At 34.7% G+C, this 21770-nt stretch overlaps 1 protein-coding gene across 2 annotated transcripts in view; it reads left to right on the forward strand.

Annotated features, from left to right (window-relative positions):
- The window catches only part of LOC134536292 (CXXC-type zinc finger protein 1-like), a 41816-nt gene that overhangs the window by 2543 nt on the left and 17503 nt on the right, over positions 1 to 21770 (forward strand). For both annotated transcript variants that reach the window (XM_063376043.1, XM_063376044.1), the window contains exons 2-6: positions 1544 to 1665; positions 3723 to 3813; positions 13031 to 13130; positions 13780 to 13854; positions 17849 to 17988. In XM_063376043.1, the coding sequence (XP_063232113.1) occupies positions 1544 to 1665; positions 3723 to 3813; positions 13031 to 13130; positions 13780 to 13854; positions 17849 to 17988 (528 nt within the window). The remainder of the gene's footprint in view (positions 1 to 1543; positions 1666 to 3722; positions 3814 to 13030; positions 13131 to 13779; positions 13855 to 17848; positions 17989 to 21770) is intronic.

Genomic DNA, 21770 nt, shown 5'->3' on the forward strand with positions numbered 1-21770 from the left:
ATGTTGAGAAGTGTTGGTAATTAATTGTCACAAAGCCAAAGGAAAACTTTATAGTATTAACTGTTTAATTAATTTTAACAAGGTAGGCAGTATTTTTATAAAATTTTGTCGAAAATCAGGTCCAATCCTGGTTTCAGTATTTTTTCAAGTTTTTTTCTTCTTCTTTTATCAGAGCCATTTCTTCATGTAACCTTTCGCTCTGCGAATTGAACGATTCGATAGTTGACAGAACTGCTATGGCAGCAAATTCTAGTGGCACGTGTAGATTTTGCACACCTTAAATACTGTCACTATTCAGCCTAAATTACGGTACCTTAAATAAAGTCTTAAAAATTATTAATTAAACATTGCCAATACAGTAAAACTAAAATTACTAAGGAAATGTTTTTTAAAATCTATAATTTAAGTCCAGCGCTGATAACTAATTGGTTAGACTGTCTCTCTCTGCTGCAATGCTGTGGGAATGTTTGGTGCTTCAGGGATCATTTTTGACACAAAACGAAATTGTTAATATTCGCAGCATATTTTTTTTAAATTATGCTTTTTTAGGCACATTATGAAAAAATTATGAGAATTATTTTTTACAATGCGCCCACAGTGCAAAACAAAAATTGACAGAATGTATAAAGGCTACATAAAAATGAAAATGATATATATGCTTTTAAATCATATACTGCATTGATTGATATTGAATACTCATTCATGTAATTAAAACATTAGTTTATTATTAATATTTATGATATAAATTTTGTTTGTAGACTTTTAATTGTATTTTCAACATCAATGATAAATTATTAATAAATACATTATTATTTAATAAATGATAAAAATAAATAAATTAGAACTAACATTAATTTTTTATTGACTTTTAGTATTATTTAATTAGATGTATCTTATTTTACTGAATTAAATAATTAATTAATTTTGTACATGTGTTTATATTAATATTGAGTTTCTGAGTTTTTATTTTTTAATTTGATTGATTTTATACTTTACCAACAGTATTTATATTGTCACTTCAATTTTTTAAGTATTTTATTCCTAGGAATTATTTTCTTGCAAAATTAAAGTTAGCTTTTTACTACGCCAAGTATGTATGTAGAACTTAAAACGCACATGCATCCATTTATTTATTTTATTTTTAGAAATAAAATTAATGGATTGAAAGTTTCTTTATAACTTATGCAAACTTCAGAGAATTTGCTCATACCAATATTATTTTATTCTTGACTCTTCAAATATAGATTTGGATTTGAAGCAGTCTTAAGACTCAAATTGGAGATCAGATTTGAGACTAATATATCCAACCCACCACTTGTTAATATCAATGTAGTTTTATATTTTTTTTGTGGAAAAGGTATAAATGTGTCAAAATAATCAAACATAGAAGACTTAAAATAAAATTATATCTTGTAAACTGAGTGATTTTCTAGTATATGTTTATGAACATGTAAAATTTGGGATTTCAGTAACGATTGCTTGAATTTTTTATAATTATTGTGTGCGCTGCATCAGTTGTTTGGTTTCTCCCATGACTTTGCAGAAGGAGGAGATAGCTCGGCAGTTCATGCTGCCAGAACGGAAGTCGAAGATCGCAACTCTGCTGAAGCAGGATGGACAAGCGTACTGCATCTGTCGGTCTTCTGACTCTTCCAGATTCATGATGTGAGGTTCCAGCCATGTTTCTGTACTGAATATTTATTCGTAATTTAACAACTGGACGGCAGTTTGCATGAGCGCTACTAAGGTTCTAAGGTTAACACTGGCTAGTGAATTGTCACCTCTATGCGCCAGGCACCGAACAAGAGTGTGACCTTCGCAATGGTAAATAAAGCGTCTCTATTGGACTCTAAGCAATCAATGCATCTATGATTTTTTTGGGAATGTTAAAAATAAAAGCTCCTTTAAGTACCTGTCTTGCTTACAACACTGTGTATACTAAATATTTCATATATAAAATTATCTTTATTAGCCTTTTTATGCTGTAAACAAAATGCACATTAAAAATCAAACTGTTGAATGTAAGTACCATAGGAAAGTTAAATTTTTTTTAATGCAATTTGTAGAGGCATTTTTTTTTTAATAAATCTTGAACTATTTCTAAATGGTGCGTAACATGTGTGCTTTGCAGCTGTCTCAACTCTTCACTTTGCTACTCATGGTGTGGTATGCATCTGCACATCATTGTTTTGTTTTAAATTTCATGCCAGATATATTCGACTCATTATCTACTATTTGTATGAAATTGAGCAAATATTTGTAATTTAAAATTGCCTGACTAATTGCATCATCACCACTCACTGAGAGTTCATTTTCTGTCATTCCCTGCCTGGGCAAAGCATAGCAACAACTCTTGCCAGAGTTATTGTACAGAAGGTTTGGTCTTGTGGTTCCGATGCCGTCATCTTAAAACCTTGCTTAACAAATGTTTTAAAGTCTGGGCACATTTAAAATCCTATACCTATATATAATTGTTGGTTCACTATGTAAAATTTCTGAGAATGTCATAATATTCAAGTCAAATATTACAGAGATTGTGTTAATTAGAAAATATGCGCCTTTAGAGGCATCATGGTTGTAAACAAAAAGTGATATGTCTATTTTTATATCTGGACACACATTTCTCTGGAATACCAAAGGCACACCAGCGCACCCTGACAAATACTTTGAAAACCACTGCCTTAAAAGGTCATGAAAAATTCTGAATATGTGGGTACAATTCAATGTAATTTTCCTTAAGGTTACAAAAATAATTTAGTATGTATATTTTTATACGTTGTATATGAATTTTTTGAGGTTTTATTTTAATCAGAAAAAACTAAAAACTTCTGGTTTTAAATGAGGCCAACAAAGACCTTTTATCAAAAACTCTATTTGGCCTTGCTTCTGCACAATCATGAAGATAATCAAGCCTCAATTAAAAATGGTGGCAGTTAAAAGTAAAATAAACATAGTTTGAGCTATGTATTGAAAGAGCTTTGTTTTGTTGGGAAAAAAAAATTTAATAATCAAACAACTATTAATTTTAAATTAACAGGTTTTCACATTGAAGACTCCAACTTTACTGCTACAGTGCTACGGTACTTTTTACGAAATGTCTTTTTCATAAAGATGTTGTTATGATCTGGTGGTTTTTTTTCAGGGTACTCCTGTTTCTCCTACCCATTCATTCCGCCCACCGCTCCAGTCTCATCTCATTACTTTTCTTCAGTAATCACCCCAATTTATTCATTCATTCATAGCAAGCCTAGGCAGGTTAACTCCCTATCAATTTGCCAGAAAATCAAGAAAAGTAGTGACATGACTTTGTGTTTTAATGAACGTACTACTTAAAAGGCTGGCCACCAAATGTTTCCTTTCATGTATGAACATTAGAATTAAATTTAGCTTGACTAATGTAAATATATTAGTAACAGTTTAGCAGTTTCATATGACGGAGGCATGCATACAAGTCACTGGCACGGGGCAAAGTTGCACTTGTCATCTGGCGGAGGAATACTGAAAGAAGATTCCAAACAGGGCTTCCATAAATGTTGGGCTAAGTGAAATAGCAGGATTTTAAACTTCATGGTGTGACGTTATGTTAATTTTAAAAAGATCCTAAATTATGTGGATCTGTCTCCTTCAATTACTATTCTACAAGTTATTAGACAGGTGATGTTTTCTTCTTTGTGGTTAACCTCGGGGAAAATGTACTTTGTCAGGAGTGTGTTCTGTTGCAGTGGTTGCGACAACTGTGAAGAATGGTACCACGGAGATTGCATCAACATAACAGAAAAGAAGGCAAAGTACATAAAGCAGTATTTTTGCATGGTGAGCAGCTATAGCGTACTTTTTTTTTTGTTTCCTGATTCTTTCTGTTGTCTCCATATAAACTTTTGAAGGGAAGCTGCTTCACAGCGGTAGGGAGTTCAGGTGAGTGTAACAGAAGTGTAACACGAAGGGGCAATGAAAAGTACAATGATCATTAGTGATGCACTCCTTGACAGAAGCACACTTGTTTACTTGCTCACTTGCATACTTGCACACATTCTTTTACAGTTTCATACCTTCTTCTGTGATGGTTCACTCCTAACATGTGTTGTGTCCACACATCCATGAGTTTGTTTTCTTTGTTGTACTGATAAAACACACATGGAATAATACTTAGCTTAAATTTTTAAATTCTAGCTGTGTTCTCAGTTAAATTTATTTTAAGATAACTTTTTTCAGTTTACCATTTTTTATTAACACTTTGAGTCTTGAAATCCACATGAGTGCATTATCACTTTTATAATACTCGTACTTGACCAAATGTTTTTAATTTTTAGATAAATAATATTATTTTATATATTTGGCATATGAAGGTGACTAGATGACTTGATGAATTATGAGTAGTGTTGTGCGAGATCTCGAACCTCGATAAAAATTTCGAGAAATATTGCATTCTCGAACAGCGAGCGAGAAAAATAATTTCTCGAAAAAAAATGAGAATTTTTTTTTGGTACCGGTTAACAACTCAATTTGGTATGGAAACTAAATTTGATATTGATAGTTGTATTTTTATATGTTGAACATTATACACACACTGCCATTATTTTAGTTTAAATAATTTAAAAATACCAAACGCGTCTGCCTGTTTGGACGAAAAATGATTTGGCGGAACACAAAGCAAACATGATGCAATCATTAAGAGATATTAGACTAGCCGATAGTCAACCATCCAAAACCTTTATCAATAACCGAAACTGTGAATAAAAACTTTCATATGAAATTCCAATTTATCCTGAGCGTAATACATAATAAAATACGTTCGAACCTAACCTAGAAAATTGGTTTTGTTTATTTCATTTCCAATAAAAGACTGCGCAAGTCATGTGATTGTGTAGTGGACTGGAATGGAAAGGAATGGATTGAACACGCAGCACAATTCACGCCCTTTTATTACGTAAAATTATGTGAATGTGTGTTCAAACCCGTTGAAAAGGCAGAATAAATAGTATGTTCATCCCATTTCCTTTTCCACCTTTGTTTCACTCAGTCGTAAGACGTCATGAGTAATGAATCCCGCCAAAGCCTCACTAGTATCAATTTCTTTGTTTTCGTTACAGTAACAGAGTTTCCCGTTTACGTGAGCTACTCTGCGGGTATGAATAAATAATGTGACGCCCGTAAAATGTTATTAGGAATATGAGAATAATTTCCTAATACTGCTTTATTATAACTGCGGCGTAACCAAGTGGGAAAAAAAGTGTTGCGGGAATATAACAGTTTAACAGAAGTAAACTTTGTTGTCAAATTAAACTTTTTTTTTTACGGTAAAATGGAAGATGTGGACATATCAGTGTGGCAGTGTTACACAAAAAGTGGCAATAAGTCAACGGGAACCACAATTAACATGTTAACTACTAGACTTTTACCTAAGTGAGTGAATGTTTATTGATAATTTAGTGTAGGCCTACATAACGTGTGGTGCATGTCAGTTGTGCACAGGCAACTAAATTGACATTCTATATGATAAACAACAGTTTTATGTACAGAACAATATATTTTGAAAGTGATATCTACAGTAAATCTTGATTATTTAAAAATTACTCATTCTCGTCTCGTTTCTCGCGAGAAAAATATTTTCTTTCTCGAAAATTTCTCGAGGCCTAAATCACATTCTCGCACAACCCTAATTATGAGCTGTAAGAAATGAGGGTATTGAATTGTTGCTAGTTCATTATGAGCCTGCCACATCCACACCCGAGTGACAAAGTGGAGATTGAACTGTTGAGGGTAATGCTGGAGGGGGGGGGGGGGGGGGTAGGTGTTAGTGTTTTGGGAATCAGGCGTACGTTCGAAAACCCAACTTAATGAACAGGTCATAATAAAATTAAGTGTGTCCATAAAAAAATGTCTCAGTTTCAATGGTATATTGTAACAGTTTAATTTAGACTACTTACAACAAATCATACATCAAATTGAAGGTAAACTAAGCTAGTTTATCTTAACAAATGTTCAATATGTGCATCACGGCACACATCCAACCTAAAGACCAACTCTTTCCACACTTTGGTTAACAAGTCCGGAGAAATGGAATCAATAATCTCTTCAATTCTGTTTCTCAACTCTCTCAACTCTGGCAAATCATTGGGTAGCGGTGGAATGTAGACACAATATTTTATAAAACCCTAAAGGAAAGAATTGCATGGTGTTATGTCAGGTGATGAATGTGGAGGCCAGCGAAAAAGAGCTTTGTTGTCTTGACCATTGCAACCAATCCAGTGGTCAGGGACTTCGATGTTCAACCACTCTCGTGCAAAGAGATTCCAAAGGGGAAGGCTCCAGCCTGTTGCCAAATAATGTTTACAGGTTTACCCTCTGCTAATTGACTCACTTTAATTTATAATGTGTTATATATAATAGTTGGAGATTGTCCACTTGTAACGGTTCGTTACTTACAAAATAAACAGTTCAACGCCGATTGCAAATTTTGATGTTTTTTTTATTTTTTTTCAAACAGAATGCCCCGACGAATCCAAACACTTACAATTGTTCATTCACTCGTTTCACACATATATATCTGCCCGTCGAAAAACTGCTGGTAGCTCGCATGACGAGAAATTACCGAAAATTAATAGCGTAGATGAAGTCCTTCAGTAATGTTTTACTGCAAGTACAAGAAAATGGGGCGACCTCGAAAAGGGCCGCACCCAGCGAAAACGAATTCCGCCCCGAGCCAAATGCCGACGAAGGTGGCCGCAATTTCTAATTCATTGTCCGAAAAAAAAAAAATAAAACGAATTAGGTTGACTTACTATTCGGCCTGGCTCCGACCACCAACGTGAAATTATCTATTAGTACATTAAATTATCATTCAGTGAGAAGCCACCGAACGCGACCTACTGTGGCAGCGATCGACAGACGACTGGTGAAATCTGGCCACTCTCTTCTCCACGCAGGGAGGAGAAGTCACCTGACCTCACCGACCAATCACACGCACGCTTTATTCACTCTTACAGATATCAGCCAATTACAGAGCAAGTTACAACACATGAAAAAATCTTTTACACACAGAACTCTGGGCTTCCCCTGATCAGTCTCTTTTCAATTTCACATCGAAATCGGGGATTTCCATTCTCGTTCTCTCTCCCACACCGTGAGAGAGCAGTTATCACTCGGTTCCCATGCAGGGGGGGAATTACCGTTTTCATCTCGGTTGGCGGGGAAGCACTGTTCCTTTCTCCCTCCCACCTACAGGCCTCTCATGCCTCTCTTTCTAACCATAACACCAGCCCAGACACAGTCCCATGATTTATAATTATATTACAATACGTTAATAAAATTTAAGAACAGCAATCATAATAAAAATTACTTCACAACATTAAAATCATTTAGAAATAACCTGAAAAAGTAGGCCTAAACAGGTAAAAATCTACTACAACGGCTCATTTGTGAATAATTTCATAAAAAATAGTAATGATTAAAAACGTCTGTTAAAATACAAAATATCTTCTTAAAACACATAGCAAGCGAAAATAACATATATTCATAGCCATAGCGTCTGATTATATTGTCTCATAACATACACACCACTCTAAAAACATTGACTCATATTTACCTATACAGAAAAGAAGTTTAAATGAAAATTATTTAATTCGGAGGGCAGGGTTCTGCAATGCTACATAACCCCCCCAACTTTTCAATTAAATTAACACTACATTTAATTAAAAATTACAAAAGTGAAAAACTAATCTGTACAAAATACATTCAAAAACATCTTTAGACATCAATGCATCCTGTCATTACACTCTTGTTTATAGAAGAAATTCAAAAACAATTATTTTTATAAATTACAAAGATTAATACAAATTTTTTGTTAAATTTAAAAAGGATATTTCAGTTTTGGTACAGTCAACAATCCTCATCCCTAATGTTCTCTTAGTTTTATTAATACAAAATACAAGTAGTTTCAAAATTAATTTCTTCACAAATTTCAAGCAGTGTTCCCTGGTTTACGAAGAATCTTCCTATCACATCTCAACTCTAGTTGGAACAGCTGTGGACACCTCTACACAAACTGCAACAACTCCCAATACCTCGAAGACACAACTATCTCAGCTGCACTAGCTGGAACAAGAACTGCAGGCATTACGTCCCTCTGACCACCTGAAAATAATCTCGGCGACAAAATACAAACTCGACGATAAAAACAATCTCGACGACAACCTACTTCAGCTGTGGAGCACCTCGACACTAGCTGCAATAAACTCCAAAAAATTACAAAAATTTCAGGAATTACGTCTCCATGACTACCTTAACGATGATAAAAACTTCTCAACGACGACAAATAACATTTCAGCAGTGGAGCACCTCGACACTAGCTGGCACATAGAATTCCAATGACGATGAACAACAACAATCGCCTTCTCAAGACGACAATTGCACGACGATGGATAACTCCTCTCTTACCAGGAAACCACTACTTTCATCCACGAATCAATCAAATCCTCCACTCCTCATACTTGCACCAATAAACTTTAACAACATTGCTAACTCAGACTGCTGACCAAGCTTTTGATTCGATCTTTCTGCTGCTGATGCCTTTAATTTTATTATTATGATTATTACGAAGATTTTACTAATAGAAAAATTTTTGAAGATCTCATGAATAATATATATATATATATGAAGAAACAATACGACGAATAGAATGACAAATACATTTTTAAACTTCCTTCCCCTCTCAACAGTGAATCCACCATCTCCCTCATACGGCAGGTTGTTGACCCGTCTTCAAAAAGACGCAACCGAACCTCCATTTCATTTGGCCATCCTGTTCCCAGGGTCTTACTATACGGTATGGTTTAGGGGTAAAATACTCCACAGAACCCAGATCACCAGACTCTTTTATTCTATGAAAAGAACGGGCTTGAAAAATTCAGCGGAAAGATTACTCTATCCAGTAATATTTTTGGAACTCTTAGCGGAGAGACTACTCCATCCAGTAATATTTTTGGAACTCTTAGCGGAGCCGTACCATCTTCTCCCATCATGACATAACATGCCCAGAAATCTCAACAGGGTCTCCATTTGTCATTCCAGGCAGAGGAATGTGTGTTGCCGAACCTATAGAACGACATGTAGGTCCAACAGACCGAGAGATCCCACTTCCCTATCATTCCTAGCTCCCGAGCTAGCCGAAAGGTAAGGGGCGCCCAACTAAAACCCTTTTAGCTGCTAGTCAGCTCGGCTAACCTATTACCAAATTTAAAACAAAAATTTATACAAAGCTATACACAAATATACACTGCACTTGTCATTACACATCAAATTTTAAGCTTTAGATATCTCACTTAAATTTCCACAAACAACAAGTTGACAATTCTATAGTCATGGCATGACAAATACTTCATTAAGATACAGACATATGTTTCTCTTCTTCAAAACCAAATTACATGAACCAATGCCCTTCCTTAGGTTTCAAACCATATAGTTAACCTCTTCCCATGACAGCATTAAACAAACAAACCAATACCTAAGTGCAATGCAATTCTCACAATGTAAAGTATTTCTTCACATTATATTTAGTAATTGTCTACTTAAAAGGAATTTATACCCTTATTATTATTATTTCAAAACAGAAAATATTCACATTAACATAGTTATTTATCTTCCTTCTCTCAAATAATCTTGTAAAAATTTGCCATTATAAATCTCATTTGTGCATTCCTATATTATACTATAACCATTCATCAAAAAATACCAAAACTCTACAAGATACAAAAAATTATCAAAAGTACATAATTCAAAAAATAAAAAATCTGAAAAACATTAAAAAAAAATGGCAAAATTTGCAAAAATTTAGAAAACATCAAACACGACATAACTAGTTTTGACTCTACCCTTCCATCTTGGCAGTGGGCCATACAAGTCCAAACACACTGTTTTCAGATTTTGCATCACTCCTTTACATTTACCATGTTTTTCTTCTGCCTTTGAACAGAGCAAAAAACTGTTTACTATCTCGGCTACAGTTCTGTACACATGTTTCCACACAAAAAACCCTTGAACATGTTTCACAGTTTTTTTCACTTCATGTTCCACATGGATCAGTGAAAAAATTTTAGTTTGTACACTACTCTGCATACACACACGACATTTTCGAACATTACTGCTTACATTTTGACAAAATCTCCCTTTTATCATTTCTCCACAATCTGCAAAATTCAACTCACTGATCAATTCCTCAGCAAACTCATCTTTAAGTGTATCTGAAAACATTTTCATTTCAATTTCTACTTTTTTCATTTGTTTACACAAAATCCTGGTGACATGTGTATTACCTTTACCTTTACTAATTTTTTCTACCACATTGTTTAAACATTCCCTGTTTCCCTCATCTAGGAATTTTCCACATTTATTCTCAATGTTTACATGCTCATGTACATCATGCACAATAGATTCAATATTTTCTTTTGACACTATCACTTTTATTTCACTAGTTCCTAAACTAGTTTGTTCCCTTTCCACTTGCATTTCTGCCACATTATTTGCACACTCATCTACTTTGTTTGTACATGTAGCTACCTGTTCAATAATTTCATCCTTCATCTGTGACAATTCCCGTTTTAATTCCTGCTGTCCCTGTTGTACCTGTTCAATTTTATTTGTCATTTCCTGCTGCCCCTGTTTCATTTTCTGGTTCATTGACAAAAGTAACTGCAAGATTTGGTCTGACCCCCCCATAACCTCAACTGGGCTGCTAATTGTGCGGGGTTCCCTATCCTGACCTAGTTCGGCAGGATGTTCCATGTTTACAGGTTTTTCCTGTCGACATGAAAAATCTTGCTCTATTAAACTTGTTTCCAAATTTGGATTTGACTGTTCGGAATTTTCTACATTTTCCTGAAAACCCATGAAATCTGATTCGCTGCTGTTGGTACTAGCGTTATCCATGTTGACATACACAAATTACAAAATTTTACACAAATACAAATTAAATTCTCTAAACCAATACAAATAATACAGTTTTCTTAAATTTTCCACTTGCTATCATCGGCGATTCATCCCACGTTGTCCCGCGAAGTGACGATCTCGAAGTCCCGCGATGCATCAGGCCTGAAGTCCCACGGTGCCTTGGGTCGCTCTGTCCCTCGAAGTACCGTTTTCCGTCGTTTCTCCGGAACACTTCACTCGCTGAAGCCGCTCGTAGACTCTCGTCGCGGACAAAAACCGCCTTCGCCGCTCAGCTGCGCCGATAGTTCTGGAAACACTTTGCCGTTTTCTTCTAAACTGTTCATTATTTATCGTAGATTGTAGTTATTTGAAGTTATCATAGTCGCAAACTTGTTTTGATAATGTTTATATTTTATATTTACTGCCGAAAATGTTCGTCTTAATCTCAGGGTCGTGTCCAAATTCAAGCCGCGCGGCCGGGCGCCAATTGTAACGGTTCGTTACTTACAAAATAAACAGTTCAACGCCGATTGCAAATTTTGATGTTTTTTTTATTTTTTTTTCAAACAGAATGCCCTGACGAATCCAAACACTTACAATTGTTCATTCACTCGTTTCACACATATATATCTGCCCGTCGAAAAACTGCTGGTAGCTCGCATGACGAGAAATTACCGAAAATTAATAGCGTAGATGAAGTCCTTCAGTAATGTTTTACTGCAAGTACAAGAAAATGGGGCGACCTCGAGGGCCGCACCCAGCGAAAACGAATTCCGCCCCGAGCCAAATGCCGACGAAGGTGGCCGCAATTTCTAATTCATTGTCCGAAAAAAAAAATAAAACGAATTAGGTTGACTTACTATTCGGCCTGGCTCCGACCACCAACGTGAAATTATCTATTAGTACATTAAATTATCATTCAGTGAGAAGCCACCGAACGCGACCTACTGTGGCAGCGATCGACAGACGACTGGTGAAATCTGGCCACTCTCTTCTCCACGCAGGGAGGAGAAGTCACCTGACCTCACCGACCAATCACACGCACGCTTTATTCACTCTTACAGATATCAGCCAATTACAGAGCAAGTTACAACACATGAAAAAATCTTTTACACACAGAACTCTGGGCTTCCCCTGATCAGTCTCTTTTCAATTTCACATCGAAATCGGGGATTTCCATTCTCGTTCTCTCTCCCACACCGTGAGAGAGCAGTTATCACTCGGTTCCCATGCAGGGGGGGAATTACCGTTTTCATCTCGGTTGGCGGGGAAGCACTGTTCCTTTCTCCCTCCCACCTACAGGCCTCTCATGCCTCTCTTTCTAACCATAACACCAGCCCAGACACAGTCCCATGATTTATAATTATATTACAATACGTTAATAAAATTTAAGAACAGCAATCATAATAAAAATTACTTCACAACATTAAAATCATTTAGAAATAACCTGAAAAAGTAGGCCTAAACAGGTAAAAATCTACTACAACGGCTCATTTGTGAATAATTTCATAAAAAATAGTAATGATTAAAAACGTCTGTTAAAATACAAAATATCTTCTTAAAACACATAGCAAGCGAAAATAACATATATTCATAGCCATAGCGTCTGATTATATTGTCTCATAACATACACACCACTCTAAAAACATTGACTCATTTATATTTACCTATACAGAAAAGAAGTTTAAAAGAAAATTATTTAATTCGGAGGGCAGGGTTCTGCAATGCTACACACTTACATCATGCAGGAATTATCTCTGAATATGTTATCTTTAACTCAAAATCTGCATATTCTTGCAAAAAGTATATTTATTTTATAAAATGTTTTTGCCTTTTTTATATAAAAATTTCCCTGTGAGATAAAATAGTAGTAGTAAATTATGTTATTAAAAAGTCCTTAAATATATTCACCATATATTTACAGACGTCCCAGTAAAACTTGTGACGAAACAGATTCCGAAATGCACCCAAGTAGCAAATACTTGATAGTGGGAGGTAGTTGGTTTCACCGCGGCTGTGCTGTTGTTCGTTGAGGAACCTGCCAGTAAAACAGTCTTGTTCGTGGTGGCATGCCTGCCTGTGATAGTGGTCTGTGTGGTGGTTCCAGAGGTGTCAAGAAGAGGACCCTACCTTAGAAACAAAGTTCAAGCCACAGAGAAGAAAAGGTGACAGTGGGTGTGAGGAAGGGAAAAAAAAGAAAGATGCAAGTATTTCCTCTTTTACATATTAGTGATCATTTTTATTTTAATGTGTAGGTAAATTGTAAATTAGTTTAGAAAGTTGGCTGGGATTTTTTTTTAAAATAAAAACTGACCATTATACAAGGATTCTATAGCAGTTACATATTGTTAATATACATTTATTATTTTCTGCAGTAGAAACTAATATATTACTTTTTTTTTATTTATTAGTTAAAGTTCTGTTAACTTGTGTAGGTTTCAGACACTAAGAAATAAATAGTTTTAAAAACTAAGCAGTGATATACAGTTACATATTACTAAATTTATTAAAGGGAGGAAAATTTAAAAAAAATAAGTTTTCTACATTTGCCTGTCCAAAACAATCTTTGAGAATGTCATATGGTAAAACAGTATTTCAAATTGTAGTTTACATGCTACAGTAAATGTTTTGAGCAGTTTCTGAAAGGATTTATAACAATTTCAACTGGTGTTCGTGATGAAAAAAATTCACGTAAATTTAATTATGAGGAAAAATTATTATTTTCTATTTTTGTAAAGAGAGTCTTACTGAACTTAAGTCTCCGGTGGAAGTGGTTTTTGAGCAAATTAATGCAGAGTAAAAAAATGTAAATTACATGATATGTGCCATTATTTCTTCATGCTTGTTCTTAGGAAGACTGCTACAGCCCAGCGAAACACAAGCCGTCAAGTACTGCAGAAGACAGGCGCGGTAAAAAGAGAAAATATCTATGTAAGTTGAAAACCATTTGACAAATAACAAATTTTCTTATTAGACTGTATAAATATTAAGTAATTTCTATTTTAGTAAGGTAACAGTCATTCAGTATCATAAGCGCTCTAAATGTTTGTACTTAATTTTTAAGCATTTTGAAGCTGGTTTTAAATGTTCTGTAAGTATACTGTAGACAGTGAAGCACATTTTCCAAGAAACCAGAAAAAGAACTTTGCATAATAAATAAAATAATATAAAGTAGCAAAATTTAATTTAAACTGTATATTTACATTACATAAACTCATGAAATAGGAATCACAGTTTTCATTTAAAATGTGAAAATGATCATACACACATGGCACTTAATTAAAAGCTAAATGCTATTTAGACTATTCATAAACTAGTGTCATCCACAAATTTGTTGGTGTGGATTTTTTTTATTACTTTGGCTTTGCCTGGGGTATGGAAGTGATTGTTTGCTTCATGTTTTCTCCTCCATGATAGGATCCAAATAGCCCACACATAATGAAATTATCGTGGATAAAATAAAATGGCCATTTAGTGGTCTTTCCATCCGCAGGAAACGGGGAGAACCATTCCTTCAAGCATAGGTGTGTTTTGTCTTGGTAATCATGCGATGTGTGAATGATTTAATAAAACATGAGCTGTCGTACATCTTTGTAACAGGGAACACATCTGTTGCGTTACCAACCCCCAACTTGATATCGCAACAGTGAGGCATGTTACCAACAAGAGGACACACACTTGGGTAAACCTCTTAAACAAACCTTAAACTAAAAATTTATTAACGCTGAAAAATTCCTCTGATTTCTAAACAATCATCTCAGGTAGTGATGTAAACAGTGAAAATCAAATAGCATAGCAACAAAATAGCAGACTTGCTGAAAGTAAAACAAATAGAGGAGTTAACAAAGTCAATTAAGAAAGCAGTAGCAAAAATTATGCAAACACAAAACTTTGAATAATATTTATTGAACAAGCACAGACCAACCTAGTATAATAGCAGTACAAGGTACATAAGAAATTATATAACTAGTGTATAATTTTGCAGTTGCATCACCCCTAAAAAAATTGACTTCGAGCAAAAAAAATTATTAAAATCTATCATATATAAAATATAAAAAATACCAATTATAAAACTACACATATAAAGGTATTCTACATTCCAACACCAGTGTTGTTTAACTTAAAAAAAACTATTATATTGCCAAGTAAAACATACTATGTATTAAAATTTAAAACATAACATTTAAAAAATAAAGAAGATAATTTTAAAAAAGAAACATATTTATATTATTAAAATGTACTCAAATCCTAAGCCTTAAAAAAGTCTTTATTATGTGCGCACATACAGTTTACAATCACAGACCAAACTGTTGTAGTATCCCTAAAGTGCACTTTGTATTTCTTTACACTACCTGCAAAAATTTTTTTACCAAATAAAATAGTGCCAAACAAAACCAATAATAGAAAACAATTTCCTCAAGTTTTTTACTAAGTACCGAAACATAAGGAATTAGTTGATGCGAACTAGCTTGCCCAATTGAGGCGGTCTACGTAAAACGGGCGTATGGGTCCATACGCCCTTTTTACGCAGATCGCTTTATTTGATCCGCCATTTCGTGTAGAATTCAGTGGTGCAAGTTTCATCGCAATATCTTGAAAATTGAAGTTGGTACACCTGTTTTTGTGAGGTGATGTCAGCTGGTTTTCACAGTCAGGTTTTCTTGTTTTGTGGTTATGTTATGTTTTGATAGTCCTGTGTGATGCTGCTTATTTATATTATTAATAGTTTAATAATTTAAATTACAGGAATAATGATTACTATGACAACAGGAGAAAGCAATGAAATATTGTTTTTGTGTTTTCTCAAAACATCATTTTTGCTTATACGCCCGTTTTACGTAGACCGCCTCAATTCATTCATAACACATTTGTGTTGCCACGCACTAGTACACAAATTATGGTAATGGAAATTCATGTATTAAGTAATTCCTGATTTAATTAAATTGATTCATACTCCATTCAAAACTATGTGTCTAATTGCATGCAAAATACTTCCATAAAGAATGATCCATTTCTCTCTTGCACCTGGTATACCAGCCATCATCCAAAAAAAAAAAAAAAATAAGTTCAGTAGTACTTGGTGTTATATCTGAAAGTATAGTCTCTTGTCAGCCATTAGGCTATGGAAAGCAATCTGCAGTCCGAGGCATTTCGCCACACGCCCACCACACAGTTCTCTTCCTTCTGCCGGGTGAGAAAAGCCTTGTATTAATCAGCACCGATGATGTCATTGCGGGTGTGGCAACTTGCCAGCACAGAGCACAGAAATGCAAACAAACATTAAACGGGCAGTCTTTCGTTTTTGATTTCCTAGCTCATCTAAAGTAGATCTGAAATAAAACCTAAAAATAAATGTTTATTAAAAATAAATATTAAAGATTTCAAATTTTTCAAATATAATATAATATAAATATTTCAAATTTGTACAAAAGAAAATTTACCTAAAGGTAAAACGGCATGTTAATTTAAAATGTGTGAAAATTGACTAAAATGGCTTCAAGTTAAAAAAAAAATACTAAATTTTTTAGTTAAATTGTTTTTAAAATTAATTCATAAAATTAAAAAAAAACTAAAAATTAACCAGGATCTGCAAATGTGACTTTCCCATTCTTAAAATAAATTTAATACATCTGCAAGTCTTTCCTTCATAACTGTGGTAAAGCTGCTAATCATTCTTGTGGTGAATTAATCTGTGCTAAATAATTATTCAAGTGCTTTGCAACGTCTAGCTGAGACAGACCTCCGCCCAACCCCAAGCAGTCCCAGATAGAACACCTTCGGTGACTCTTCCTCTCAGCCAATCAGAAAAGTCACCCAGAGGGTTCCCCATACAAACTACTTATTTTCTCGGCTTCAGATTTGTACAATTTGATACTACATTTATTGTATTAGTAGCTGAAGTACCCGGCGCTGCCTGGACTAAACACAGGGTGAAGGGGATTGTTTTTTTTTTTCTTTCCGAAATCGCTTCTTATTTTTAACGTTGAGTGTGTAAAAAAATTTCATCAAGAATTGCCCAAATTCTAATTTAAGGAGTACAAAGGGTGAGAAAAAGAGTGAATAGGGTGATGGAAGCAGGAGGAAATTAGTGTTTCAAAATCTCATGTATTCAGTTCTAATTTTGTTAAAATCAGTTGTAGATAGTAGTGTTCTCATTTTTAACATCTGAGTGTGCAAAATTTTATCTCAGAGGACCAAAATACTGTTTTAAGGGGTATCAAAAAGAAATGGGGTTGTTTTTCGTAGTATCATGTTTTCAATGAACTTATTCTTCTTAAACTGAATGCTCACTATAAATTACCCTTTTTTATTTTTATACATGAACTGTTCAAAATTTTACCCAGGAGAGCCAAAAATGTGCTTTAAGCAGTAGTAAATTTCATGTAGCCAGGAAAAAGAGTAATTTTTATTTTTAACATGAAGTGAGAAAAATTTCATCGAAGATTGAAAAATTCTCCTGTAAGGGGTGGAAAGGAGAAATGAGGTAGTTTTGAGAAATATGTTTTCAATAAACATTTTTTTATATATATATTAAAATCACATGAAAACTGTAATCTTCTTACTCGTTTGAACATAAAATGTGCAAGATGTTATATCAATTTGTACCATTACTGTACTTTTTAAGTGGTGGGAAAGGTAGATGGGGGGGAGGGGGAGGTTTTCGAAATCTCATGTAGAAAATTTGATAGAGGTGAATTGTAATTAAATGCAGATATAGTTAACATCTAGATTTAAAAATATTCGTAAATAAGTATCCTAATAATTATGGGTGGTTTTTCTAAATCTCGGACAAAGACTGTTATACTCATTTTAATGTTAACATCAAGTGTGCAAAATTTCATACAGAAACAGCAGTGTCCTGCTTGAAGGGGTGGGAAAGGGCGGTGTGCCGCAAGTTGACACGGCGTGTCGCGCTCGCCCCCAGTGGACGCGAGCAATGCCTGCAGAAGTTGCCCCGGCTGCCTGCGGGCGGTGGACTGCGGCACGTGTGCCAACTGTCGCAGGAGAGTCTCCCACCTGTCGTCCGGCAAGTGCGTGGAGCGCCAGTGCGTCCGCACGACCAAGGTGACCGCCCTGCTCGCCCTCGGACCACTATTCATACCTCTTAGTTTTTGACGTGACGTCTAATAAATCGATGAACGTCGGCTGCACGCACGAAAAAGAGTCCCATTACGCACATTTTTTCGTTACACTGCATCCTAGTGGTGCATCGATATGACTTTACCGATTACCGATTCGAATACCGATTATGAGAGCAATAATCGGCAGATACCGATTCAGTTACCGATTATAATGAACAAATTTTTTTAAGTGTAATAATGCACACAAAATTTTTATTCCCATGTGAATTTAGTTAAAATTGAGAAAACAGTTATAATAACAGTATAAAAATATATAAAATAAACTATTAAGTCATTGCAAAGTGTAAATTAAATTAACTTCTATTTATATTTGTTATTGTAAACAACTTGAATTACAGTCGAATAATTGTAATTTACAATGGGTAGGTTTTTGTTGCAGAAAACTAGCATTATTATCGACTATGACATAAGGTTGCATCGAGAAATTACCGTTTAACAATGTAAACATGTAGCTTTATTTTGTTCACTTGAGTTTATAGAAAAATGTTTCCACACTTCACGTTTTTTCTCCCTTCTCGCCATCTCACTATAATTATATAAAAATGACATAAAACCAATTTTAGCACATGTGATTTTATTTATGTTGACTGAATATATAAAATAATAAATACTTCTTCAATTTTCACGTCACATAAAAATAACACAACAACGAACGGATAATGTTACCAAAGACTCCCATAACGAGTTTGTAAAACGCAGTGATAAACTCTGGAAGGTATCGGGAAACCGCTACTACGACTCGAAAAGATCGATTGTCATAGAATCCACTGCAACTGCTTGTGGTATTTTGATTGCGTGCCATCTATTTTACGTCTCTGGCTATAGGTAATGTAGAAGGCCACTAAACAAAAGACTTGACAAAGACGAAACGTAAATAAACGTGTAGGAAAAATGTATTTTTTTTGTTCGAGGCAATAAGATTTATTAAACTTAACGAAATATCTGTAATCATGTTATGACGGAGTTAGATGAATTTTGTAATATATACAAATATTTTCGTATTTCGTCCTAAAATGTGTAACAAAATATTACACGGTAAAAACCTACTAAATTACGCCGGGACGTAGATAATCGGCAAAGTAATCGTTAAGATAATCGCCGATTACGATTAATCGGTAAGTACCCATAATCGCCGATTACGATTCATCGGTATCCGCATCGGTGCACCACTACTGCATCCTGTTAACACACATTGTTTCGTTACGCTGTGTCCCGTTACGCTCATTGTACGCTTGTGCCGCATCTATCTCTCTTCCACTTGACTGTTTATAAAGTGAAGTGAAAAGTAATGTGGTTTTCATTGCTTATTACAACATCAATTTCGGCAATAAAGGTTAATTATTCTTGCATTTTAAAAATCTGATTACTAGTATAATTTCAAGTATTTATTCTAGGGATGTGCGAATCCTTGATTTTCAGTTCGGTTCGAATCCGATTCGAATCCCTGGCAATATTTGAGATATGAATCCGATTTGAATCCCTGGCAATATTTGAGATATGAATCCGATTCGAATCCCTGGCAATACACTAGAGTCCCGTTATAGCGAGGTGTCACGGTTCCGGGTTTGATCCTCGCTATAACCGTGTCCTCGCTATAACCGAATTGGACAAATTTTGGCCCCCAAAAAATAAAAATTAACCGAAAATAGCATAAAAATTGTGTTTAAACCTGTATAATTGGAAAATAACAGGTTATATTAACGAAATCTTAATTTCTGTGAGCAGATGTGTGAATTTTCTTTAAAACGATACCCCATAAGTACGGATGCGATCACCGATTGCGTCAAAATAACCAGAATACCCTATCAAGCCACGTAAGTATAGCATCTCAGCCCGCGGCCGACACAGCATTGTCCTGCTATCTATTGACGCGGGCTGTCTGCTGGCGGCCATGTTGGTTCGGGATGTTGCTGACAGGTGGCGCTAGTGTAGCGCGACGATTTAATTCCTTACAAAATAGCAGGAGTGCGGCTGCGGCAACGCACGCACGCCTCAAACGTAATAGTCGCTGGAAAACTATACTTTTTTCATTTAAAGAAACCTGTCAACTTTTTTAGAAAATAAATTTGGGATTAAACTCAAACCATCACCACCCCTTTCTCGGACAGATACCCCAACAACTGACCGAAACAAAAGTTACAAGAAAACTGCCCTAGCGATTCGGAAATAAATACGGTAGTGCCGACTAGAGGTGTAAAAGTAACGAAAAAATGTGTAACCGTATGTATTTGTTACTTTAACAATTAGTACTCGTTACTATCGTTACGTTACTCATTACTTCTGATACCGCATAACATGCTATGTTATGTTGCAGCAACGAATCCAGTCGTATTGCGTACGCGTACAGTATGACGTCGCGTAAATAATAATAAATAGAATATAAACAATTAACAATATTTGATAATTAATAGTTTTTGTTAACCAAGAAACAATTAAATTTCATTAGAGCGGCTTTTTGATATCTCTTTTAAGATAACCAAAAAAAAACGTGAAAATAAGCGATTATAAAAACAAAAACATACATATTTCAAATTTGTAAAAAATACTTTCTTACGTTGTTTCTGTTCCAATCTCAAACTTTGCCTACACACGGCACAGATAACTAACGGAAGTTTGATAAAAGATAGAAAGGATGGGATTCTATTTTTAAGCCACGCACTTAGGTGGTGACTGCACGGCTGAAGAATGTGACGCGTCAACGGCAAGATGTCTAGTGGCGAGCGAGAGGGGTGGAGATAAAGCAGACAAATAACAAAAGCGCGCTACAAGCGATCACGCCATAAATTCCTCAAAAATACCTCGTTATAGCTGTGTTCTCGCTATTACCGTGCTCGCTATAACGAGATTCTACTGTATTTGAGATATGAATCTGATTCCGAATATTAAGCACAGAATAATTAAAAATAACTGATTAATTTAAAAATAATGTGTGTTCTCTTTTTTCTAACTGTAACTACTGACAATTATTTATTACACTGAGATTGAAATGTTTATAGTTATGTAAACTTAATTAATAATAAACACTTTAAAAAATGAAAACCAAAACATATTCGATTCTCCAACTCAATCGTAATAAACTGCGTGCCACAGGGAAATCTCAGTTTTATAAACGTTTTTAGCAAACGAAACCATTTTTTCTTCAATAAATAGCCAAGACTTTTGTTCTTGTAGGTATGCAATTGTTTTTAGTTTATAGTTTGCTATACGACGAAATTCGTAATTATAGTTTAAGCTCTCGAAATCTCGAAATTCTTTTAATGTCACTGTGTTAATTATTTAATTTACATATCTTTCTTTGATACATCATATTATAAATACTTACGTAATAGTAGACTAATTTTATTTTTCACTGCTAGTATTTTTGAGCCGTATTAAGTTAATTTATAACTTTTGTGAATATTCGTAATACTGTTCGAATCCATGTACTTACAACGATTCCGGGTTCGGGTAATTGTGGATTCGAACTGTACCAGAAAATATCGGGTACTTGCACATCCCTAATTTATTCTTTTATTATTAAAATAAAAAGATTCAATTTTATTCATAAAAGTATGCAATCATTTCATCAATGTTTTGTTATGACGTTGTCACGTTAAACTATCGTCCATAAACCAACTCTACAGACAACTTTTTTTTTTTTTTTAATATATTATTTTAAGTTATGTGAAAGGCAAGGGTGTGTTTGGGGGGGGGGGGGGCAACCGC

The sequence above is a fragment of the Bacillus rossius genome, chromosome 10 (assembly GCF_032445375.1).
Source record: "Bacillus rossius redtenbacheri isolate Brsri chromosome 10, Brsri_v3, whole genome shotgun sequence".
In the NCBI taxonomy this organism is placed as follows: domain Eukaryota; kingdom Metazoa; phylum Arthropoda; class Insecta; order Phasmatodea; family Bacillidae; genus Bacillus; species Bacillus rossius.